A 10,587-nucleotide genomic window follows, 5' to 3' on the forward strand; every position below is an offset into this window, starting at 1 on the left:
ATACCGTCGCGAGTCGTGAGGGGGGCCGAAACGACGCCCCCCCCCCCCCAGTCCCACCAAGCCCAAAAAAGCCCGGTCTAGATAGGGTTAAAAAAAGCCCAGAGGTATACCCAGGGAATATTTCCCAAGAGGTGGAATGACCATATATAAACAGACACAGGACTCACCCTAATGGAAGCGGAGACTATGGCCCTGGATAGAACTGACTGGAGAAACCATATAAGGGGGGCAAGGGGGACCAGTTCACGTAGGCAAGCAGGGTGGCTTTTATGACTTCCCATTGCATTGTCGCGCATTTTCTGGGGATAGTACTATACTCCGCGTGTCCATAAAACAATGTATGTAGAAAACCACCAAAACTAGCCTTTCCTTTTTTTTGGTCCAAAAGATATACTACATATTAAAGCTGCATTATGTAGCATTATGACGAAACAAAAGTATATGGCCATTTCTTAACGAAATTTATTAATCAAACCGTGTTAATTACAATTGTCATTAAGACGTGTGACAAAATATATGTAGGTGTGTTTTAAAGCTTGAAACACAGATGTCAACCATGTGGCATATTTGTATGAATCTGTTTCGTGTTGGCTGTTTTAGTGCCAATTGTATATGTCAGAAAAGTAAGAAAATTGCGAAGAGTGTTGAAAACTAGAAGTATATTACAAATACAAAAATATTTCAAAGAAAATATTTCATTTCTTGGTGGAAAATTGTGACAAGCCCCTTATGTAACTTGCAGGTGGCTGGGTGGAGACCGATCCAACATGGGTGACACCTGACGACTGGGAGACCGAAGACGGCGTCCGCCATCTTGCTGGCTACGTTCTGGACGGCAACATGAGAACCGGCTGGCAGCGGGCAGCTGAAGAGGACACATGGCGGCTTACATTTGACCTGCAGACCCCCGTAACACTCTCTCGAATTCACATGTGGTACTATCACACCAGGGATGTAACGGTCTTATGCTCAATGTCATTAGTGAAGAGGTTTGAGACCGTGAAACAAGCCCCTGCACCACAACATTCTGGTGCAGTAACAGACGGAGAAATACATATGAGTGAAGTTGATCTGAGTGGGTTTCTCGCTACCGGGCAGTTTTGGCGCCTGCAATTTTCTAGCATCTTTCTAAAACCTTTCGAAATCATGGAGGTCAAGTTTTTCCAAGGTAACTACAGATACAATTCTTGAAAAATCAATGTCTAATAAAAACACCATGAAAATAGAACTAATATGCAGACGATTTTTTCATTCAATCTTAAAGCTGCATTGTGTAACAATTTGATGATGCTAAAAGCCAATTTCTGGTCATTTATTTACACAATATGTGAAAGTGGAAAAATATGACGCGTGTCGAGTGTGTGTAGCCATGTTTGTTTATATTCTAGTACTTTGTGTTGGAAACTATAACGGAGTGTGCCTTGTGTGAGCACCAACCAGAAATGTCAGATATTTGATTGGATTACATAAATAGGTTAAATGAGGGAAGTAAATTACATTCACAATGCGTTATATAAAATTCTTTAAAACAAAAAAGCAAACATTTGATCTCACTTCTATCCATACTTTCTTGAAACAACTAATTATATAGTAGTTGTTTGTAAGTATTAGTTGTTTGAAAGTAGAAAGAAACCCTGGCTCCCGGGATTCGAACCCGGGCGACCCCTGCGCCATAACCGTTCGGCAAAAAGGGTCCAGACCCGAAAACCAAGTCAGTTGGGGGCGCTTCTAACACCACTGTTACATCCTTATGTCTGTCCAGCCTGCTCCGGATTAGAGAAGAAAGTCTGTTCAGACGGCGACTGTGACGTATATGATGTGATCTGTGACGGCATAGTGGATTGTGTGGATGGAAGCGATGAAGAAAACTGTGGTAAAGAGCTTTAAGTTTGGCACTGCATTGTTAATAGTAACAGCTAGCTTCAATGCACAGTGAACCAGTAACACCTAGCTTCAGTGCACAGTGAAACAGTAACACCTACATGTAGCTTCAGTGCACAGTGAACCAGTAACACCTAGCTTCAGTGCACAGTAAACCAGTAACACCTAGCTTCAGTACACAGTGAACCAGTAACACCTAGCTTCAGTGCACAGTGAACCAGTAACACCTAGCTTCAGTGCACAGTGAACCAGTAACGCCTAGCTTCACACGGCGGTCTGTCACTACGGCATTTTTTTCCCATTGCTATGCGCGTTCTAAAAGGCATCGGGTTACAAGACGCTATTTTGGCCTGTTTTGGACTACCCGTAAAATATTTGAAAACAACCAAATAATATTTAGGGATAAATTTCGTCAAATTAAAATGAAATTATCGTCTTAACATCCTTTAAATGTTAACTTTGTATGTTAAATCACTGATTTTTTTTTTTAAATTTCGCTCAGAAAGACTATTATTTTCGGGTTTCCGAGCACAAGTCATGTCACGTTTTTAGGCAAATATCGTTCAAACCTGGCTACGTATATTACCCCAGATCCCCGATTTTTATATTTTTCGCAGACTAGAAATAAGATAAAAAATCGTGTTTTAGGGATTTTTTAATTTCTGATTTTAAGTCTAGATTTTGTCGACATATTGGTGAAAAAATGGCATTTTTTTTACATTTTTCTCACTAAATTACCCATAATTCAAAATTGAGGCCATTTTTAAAAAATCCCTAAAAAACGATTTTCGGGACAACCGTTACAGTCATTTTGAGCCCTAAATGGGGTATGTTTGACTCTCCATGTTTCCAGGCTTGAACGAGTTTTGGAGACATGCCATATCGCCAGAAAGTGTGCATTGTGTTATTCATACTTGCATAAAGAATCATTACAGTATTCAAGGTCACCCAAGGATACGACAGTAGCTTCGCTACATGTTACATACCCACCAAAAATTATAGCGGACGTGTACAGTACAGAAAACTGTTTGTTTCTATAGAAAAGTGTTGTTTTTAATCTATTGCGAGGCACTCAGGCAGAAGGGCTTGTTTTGCCGCTTTATTGTAAATGACCGCAGGTGACCCCGAAATGGAACGCGGGTTCGATTCGAATTGCCCAGATCAAACACGATCGAACACAGTTCGGATTCTATGAAATGTGGGAACTTTGCATCCCAGATTTGACCACCGTGTCAGTACAAAGTGAACCAGTAACACCTAGCTTTAGTGCACAGTGAACTAGTAACACCTAGCTTCAGTACACAGTGAACCAATGACACCTAGCTTCAGCGCACAGTGAACCAGTAGCACTTAGCTTCAGTGAACAGTGAACCAGTAACACCTAGCTTCAGTGCACAGTGAATTATTAACACCTAGCTTCAGTGCACAGTGAACCAGTAACACCTAGCTTTAGTGCACAGTGAATTATTAACACCTAGCTTCAGTGCACAGTAAACCAGTAACACCTAGCTTCAGTGCACAGTAAATTATTAACACCTAGCTTCAGTGCACAGGGAACCAGTAAAACCTAGCTTCAGTGCACAGTGAGCCAGTAACACGTAGCTTCAGTGCACAGGGAACCAGTAACACATAGCGTCAGTACACAGTGAACCAGTAACACCTAGCTTCAGTGCACAGTGAACCTGTAGCACTTAGCTTCAGTGCACAGTGAACCAGTAACACCTAGCGTCAGTACACAGTGAACCAGGAACACCTAGCGTCAGTGCACAGTGAACCAGTAACGCCTAGCTTCAGTACACAGTGAACCAGTAACGCCTAGCTTCAGTGCACAGTGAACCAGTAACACCTAGCTTCAGTGCACAGTGAATTATTAACACCTAGCTTCAGTGCACAGTGAACCAGTAACACCTAGCTTCAGTGCACAGTGAATTATTAACACCCAGCTTCAGTGCACAGGGAACCAGTAACACCTAGCTTCAGTACACAGTGAATTATTAACACCCAGCTTCAGTGCACAGGGAACCAGTAACACCTAGCTTCAGTGCACAGTGAACCAGTAACACCTAGCTTCAGTGCACAGGGATCCAGTAACACGTAGCTTCAATGCACAATGGACATTTTATAATTGCCCTAATGATGATGACTAACGGTCTTCTTGAACTCTTCAATCAATCAACAATCAATCAATCAATCAATCAATTAATCAACCAATCAACAATCAATTAATCAATCAATCAACCCTAAGCATCAGGGAAGATGTATGGCGGTTACAGACATGTCCCTCCAGGATGTTCTGTTGATTGTGCATGTGAAAAAAGAACTTCGCTATTTAGCCTGAGAGGTGTTGATGATGTTACACTGGACAGACCTTTATGCTTCGCATACATCAAAGTCGTACCAGTAATAAGAATAAAGGGTGGCCTATTTTGTGTAAAAGAATGAAGCGAAAACAAAGGAGATACAAAAATTATATCTGTACATTTTTGTACTAGGATTAGGCTCTGCCCCGACTCTGGAACAGTAGTCTCTGCGTATTCAAGTTCGTATTGCACTGTTCTGGATACGCTTCGTCTTTTCAGGATGGTTAAGCATTGTTTGACATTTTGAAGAGCGGTTAGGTATACAACAACGCACCATATAACTCTGTTTCCTTGACTTTTTTTTGTCTTTTTGGATATAGATGAAGAAACTTGTTCCAATGGGGCCATAGTCAGCAAGTCACAAGTGTGCGATGGCACAGACGACTGTGGAGACAATACAGACGAACAACACTGCTGTAAGTATGAATATAAAGAACATACGTGTACTAGTATTATTTCTTTAATTGGTAGTCTTAGTTCTTTTTTTGCAACCTTTTCTCAACAACCTTTCTCCTCAGCTGTTTATTGCCATTCGATAGTCTTGGTCTTGGTCTTCAGCGCATACGTAGAGAAGTCTAACGTAGAGATGTTTAATGATAATATTTACATATTTTCAACATTGTTTTCTTTTAAATTGATTCGATGGATATTTGCTACTTACGCCTTGGACGCAAGTTAACTACTTTTTATTATTTATTTGTAAGGAGATGTTATATCCATTTAAGCAGTTTGAATTTAAAAAGGAAGAATCACTGTGATATCTATGACAATAATATGTCGATTTTGTTAGTATACATTCTCAGGAAAAAAACCTTAATACATCTAAATTACTTTTTTATTATCGAAATGAATTACATACCATACATGGTTATCACCTAGGTAAGTATCATTACACACAGAATGCTACCTTAAATCACACCCTGTAAGTTTGTAGCACTTCGCTGGAAAGGTAACAATTAAATGCTGAAGTCAGCTCATTTTCTGTATCGCTCATGCTCAAAACCTCGAAGATTGAGACAAGCAAACATAACAACAATGATGTTCTTTTCATTTAGTGACATCCTTTCTTAAACTACTGTAGTTTTATTTGCATTATCTTTGTATTCATTTATTCATTTTAATTACTATATTAGTTATGATATTCAATCATATGCATTAGTCTTCATCATAGTTTTTCTGATAATTCCTTTACATTTATCATATTGATCTTAAACTTTCATTTCGTCATTAAGTTCTGAAGAAGAAGGGCCTTGTACAAGCCCTGTAGCATTTCTGGCTTCTTCTCCACATTATTTTGTTTAATTTCTTTACCTTTTCAAATTTGTTTTTAATAATTTTGCGTATAAAGTAAAATAAATACAAATGTTTTTAAAAATGTCTTTGACACAGGCGAGCGAAAAGACAAGATGGCCTGTAACGATGGGCAGTGTAGAGAGTTTCGAAAAGAATGCAAAGATGACAGCCGGGTTTCCTGTGGACACCTAACACATCTCTACTCCAGATGTGACGAAACAGAGGATTGTAGCGACGGCAGCGACGAGTATTGTCGTGAGTTTGTTCATTTATTTATTTGTATATTTTAATCTTTCACAAACTGAAAGGGAGGGCAAAACAGGTGCATACGCACCTTTACAAGATGCCCTCCCCCATACAAAAACACATATACAACATCAACATTGCATAGTCAATAACACAATTATAGCAATACAGAGAATGGGTAGTCGAAATAGAAGGTTAAGCATAATTCAAATATATCTAATAAGTTGCATCAATCTTGTTGAAACAAGTCTTAGTGTGGTCTAGAGGCAGTATAAGAACTGTTTTTTTTTTTAAATTACGATTCCCATTAGTGCTTAAGCACTATTCTTCCTGTGGTCAGCATAGCATAATTAAGTGTAACATTAATAGCAAAACTTGTACAAACGGTATATGGAGATTAAAAATAAGAGGATAATTCAAAATTTATACGAGAGGTCAGAAGTCAACAAAGAAAAGCACAAGATAATTAAAACATAATCTAGTGTTGTACGTAAACAACAAATGTGCCAACAAAATGGATAAATGTGTAAATAAAATAATAACTGAATAAAACATAATGTCCAAATAATCACACTCTGGCAACATTGTTTGTATCGCATAAGGCCAAACTGATGTGAATTGATTGGCATCACTGTTTTATAAAGTCAAGTACCATTGAGAGTCTAGCCTTGGTTTTATTTTCCGTAATCCATGGTAGCTAGTGGCAATAGGGAGCCGGTGTCACAGCGATCTCGCCCCCAGCGATTTCGCCCTCCAGTGGGGGTGAGATCCCTAGCGATTTCGCCCCGCCTTCATAGATCCCCGTAGACTAGTTAGTCTTCTCTTTTATACCGTACCATCGGTATGGCAGGTACACGAAGTTGCAAATTTGATCGACAATTCTAACGATATTATTACAGGTTCGGTTCAAGTAAGAGAGCAACATCCTTAGTTGAATATTCTCTCGTTTTATACTCAACAGCATAGGCATCTCGACAGCACAGGATTTGAGCTAATCATTGGTAAAATAGTTTTGAGAGTTTTTACATGCAACATAATTCCGCAAATACAATGAAGTACTACGATTAAATTTTTTTAACAAATGTGCGTGCTTGGACATGCTTAAACGGAAGTTTTTGAGGAAATAACTGATTTTTGGGTGCAGAGCGAAATCGCTAATGGGGGGGGGGGGCGGAGCTTGGGGGAACAAATCACTAGCGGGGAGGACAAAATCGGTAGAGATTTCGTCTCGGGGACGGCGAAATCACTGGGGGGGGGGCGAGATCGCTGTGACAGCCGGTCGTAACTACGGAGGATGCTACACATGCTACCGAAACTCGTAAATGCCGCCTCATATATGCCACTAAAGGCCGGCATATGCTGGCTTGTCGTAAAAGCTGCTATGTACTTCCACAAATTCACACAATCGGCTTGGTATCCCTGTGGTTTATTGCAGTAGCAGGAGTCGCTGCTATAGATGCGTTCCCAAACGCAAAGTATTTACATATTCTACACAATCACAGGAAACGGTATGCACAATGCGGTCCCAAACGTACAGGAGTGTAATATATTCGTGATTGTAGTCTAATATTAAAATACTACTTCTAAGTATTTAGTCACAGACGTTACTGACTTTCTGAAAAAAGAATTCTATTTATTCCATGACTTACCAACCTGACAAATGTAATAGCTGCTTTAGCATTAAAAATGCTACCTGCTACCTCTTTACCCATGGCAAGTTCCTGTTGCCTGTGACAATGGAGCCCTGTTCCACCCGGCTACACGATGTAACCTTAAAGATGACTGCGGAGATAACAGTGATGAGAAGAACTGTGGTGAGTTTTAACAACATCTAGTTTAATTATCTGTCTAAAATCATGTCTTTTTAGGAATTAAGTAACCAACAATCAATTTAGCCTCCAGAGGCTTTCTGTCGCTACCGCAACACTAACATCTGTACATCAGCAGGAAATCCAAAGCTCTTAAATGCTCTTTATAATGTACAACGCCTACACTGTAATCATATGTATCTACAGACTGTTACTATCTCAGCGACAAAGGGACAAGCTACAGGGGTCGTGCAGACCGGAACAGATCCTGTCAGTTCTGGACATCTCAGTACCCCCACGCTCATAACCACACTCCCGAGGCCTACCCATCGGCAGGGCTGGAGCTGAACTACTGCCGGAACCCGGACGGGAAGGACAGGCCGTGGTGCTACACCAACAACCCGCTTGTCAGGTGGAGGTACTGCGATGATGTATTCGCCTGTGACGGTAAAATCGGCGCCCAATTTTTGTTTCGTCAGACATAACTGAGCATGGTTGTCACACGTAGCTGAGCATCACACATAGCTTAGCATGGTTGTCACACATAGCTAGGCACGTTTGTTACACATAGCTAAGCATGGTTGTCACACATAGCTGAGCATGGTTATCACACATAGCTGGGCATGGTTGTCACACATAGCTGAGCATGGTTGTCACACAAAGCTGAGCATGGTTGTCACACATAGCTGTGCATGGTTGTCACACATAGCTGAGCATGGTTGTCACACATAGCTAGGCACGTTTGTTACACATAGCTAAGCATGGTTGGCACACATAGCTAAACATGGTTGTCACACATAGCTGAGCATGGTTGTCACACATAGCTGAGCATGGTTGTCACACATAGCTGAGCATGGTTGTCACACATAAGCTGAGCATGGTTGTCACACATAGCTGAGCATGGTTGTCACACATAGCTGAGCATGGTTGTCACACATAGCTAGGAACGTTTGTTACACATAGCTAAGCATGGTTGGCACACATAGCTAAACATGGCTGGCACACATAGCCAAGCATGGTTGGCACACATAGCTTGCCATGGTTGGCACACATAGCTAATTACTATGCTTGTTTATGTTCTATAACTATAGTAAATATAAGCCAGTAGCTTTCAAAACTTGATAAGGCTGTCAGCTATACAACATAGTTGCATTAAATGATGTGTAGACATTGAGATAACCTGGTAAATTGGTGCAACTAATGGATATCCCAATCAAGTATCAAGTATGGAGTATCAAGTATTCCTTCTAGCTTTCTTGCAATTGTATCCATAGTGCTGCATACATGTCCCAGCTAGATGAATTGTACAGGTAAGTCGTTAGGGCTGACCCACATAACATAATAATTATATAGCCTAGAAACTCGTCTAGGCTTCTACGCCCTATTGAAGCATTTTCTAAAATCTATTTTTGATTTCAAATTGCAGACAGCTGTGTAATCCCTGTTTAAGCACATGCGTTGATTTCCAATTAACCCTGGAAACAGATGGAATACACGCCCTATGGAAAACTTATCATACGAACATAATGTAGATAGTGATATGTATTTTGAAAATAACAAAATTAAAGACATAAAGATTACAAAATAACATAACCAACAAAAGTTAGCAAATAAAAAAAACATATTAACATTTGTGTCCATAATATCACCAGGGTCCATAATATCGGCACCTTGAGAAACAGTGTGCTTTAAGATATTTTTACTGCAACATACTTTGGGTATGGACTCCTTCACACATCAAATGTACATACCTGGGGTATGTTGCAGTAAAAATATCTTTAAGCACACTGTTTCTCAAGGTGGCGATATTATGGACCCTGGTGATATTATGGACACAGATGTTAAATCATAGTCATAAACCAAATATCAACTCTAAATATCGTTCAAGGTTAGATATCTTCGGGGGCTAAAAGAAACCTTTTTCTCATGACCTTAAGGTTGTAATCCGTCTTATATGAACTGATGGTTTGTTAAAGTAGATTATGCCTTTGTATTGAACTGTTCTGTCATTTTGTATTTCCAGCTTTACCAACACGTTGCTTCTACGCAGTTGACAAAGGAAGGAGCTACGCAGGTCACGTAAACAGGTAAGATTCGACAGATTCCTGATCAGTTAAACGTGTCGCGCGTAACTGACCATGGTTGTTACACATAGCTGAGCATGGTTGTTACACAAATGAACATGGTTGTCACCCATAGCTGAGCATGGTTGTCACACGTAGCTGAGCATGGTTGTCACACATAGTTGAGCATGGTTTCCACACATAGCTGAGCATGGTTGTCACACGTAGCTGAGCATGGTTGTCACACAAAGCTGAGCATGGTTGTCACGTAGCTGAGCATGGTTGTCACATGTAGCTGAGCATGGTTGTCACACATAGCTGAACATGGTTGTCACACATAGTTGAGCATGGTTTTCACATATAGCTGAGCATGGTTGTCACACGTAGCTGAACATGGTTGTCGCACATAGCTGAGCATGGTTGTCACGTAGCTGAGCATGGTTGTCACACGTAGCTGAGCATGGTTGTCACACATAGCTGAACACGGTTGTCACACATAGCTGAGCATGGTTGTCACACGTAGCTGAACATGGTTGTCACACATAGCTGAGCATGGTTGTCACACATAGCTGAGCATGGTTGTCACACATAGCTGAACATGGTTGTCGCACATAGCTGAGCATGGTTGTCACACGTAGCTGAGCATGGTTGTCACACGTAGCTGAACATGGTTGTCACACATAGCTGAGCATAGTTGTCCCACATAGCTGAGCATGGTTGTCACACGTAGCTGCATATTAATAAGTAGTTAGTGCACCTGTAGTTCAGAACAATTTTAAGTGTCAATGACAAAAGGTATTGGATGCTACCTGAAACGTCTGACCGTTTCCGAAATCATATCCAGTTGCTTGAGTAATATAATTGCAACTATTTTTGTCGTATCTTATTACCTGGATGTTTCGTCTCTCTTACTTTTTTGTGCATTTCATGTTCTCT

General features: G+C 40.5%; 1 protein-coding gene across 1 annotated transcript in view; it reads left to right on the top strand.

The window, feature by feature from the left end:
• The window catches only part of LOC109476429 (low-density lipoprotein receptor-related protein 2-like), a 15,526-nt gene extending 7,453 nt beyond the window's left edge, over positions 1-8,073 (top strand). Inside the window, exons 3-7 of the mRNA XM_019777361.1 lie at positions 743-1,168; positions 1,763-1,873; positions 4,562-4,657; positions 5,631-5,789; positions 7,796-8,073. Coding sequence (XP_019632920.1) covers positions 743-1,168; positions 1,763-1,873; positions 4,562-4,657; positions 5,631-5,789; positions 7,796-8,073 — 1,070 coding nt within the window. The remainder of the gene's footprint in view (positions 1-742; positions 1,169-1,762; positions 1,874-4,561; positions 4,658-5,630; positions 5,790-7,795) is intronic.
• Positions 8,074-10,587: the final 2,514 nt, after the last annotated feature.

Source organism: Branchiostoma belcheri, unplaced genomic scaffold (assembly GCF_001625305.1).
Source record: "Branchiostoma belcheri isolate BF01 breed outbred unplaced genomic scaffold, Haploidv18h27 scaffold376, whole genome shotgun sequence".
Lineage (NCBI taxonomy): Eukaryota > Metazoa > Chordata > Leptocardii > Amphioxiformes > Branchiostomatidae > Branchiostoma > Branchiostoma belcheri.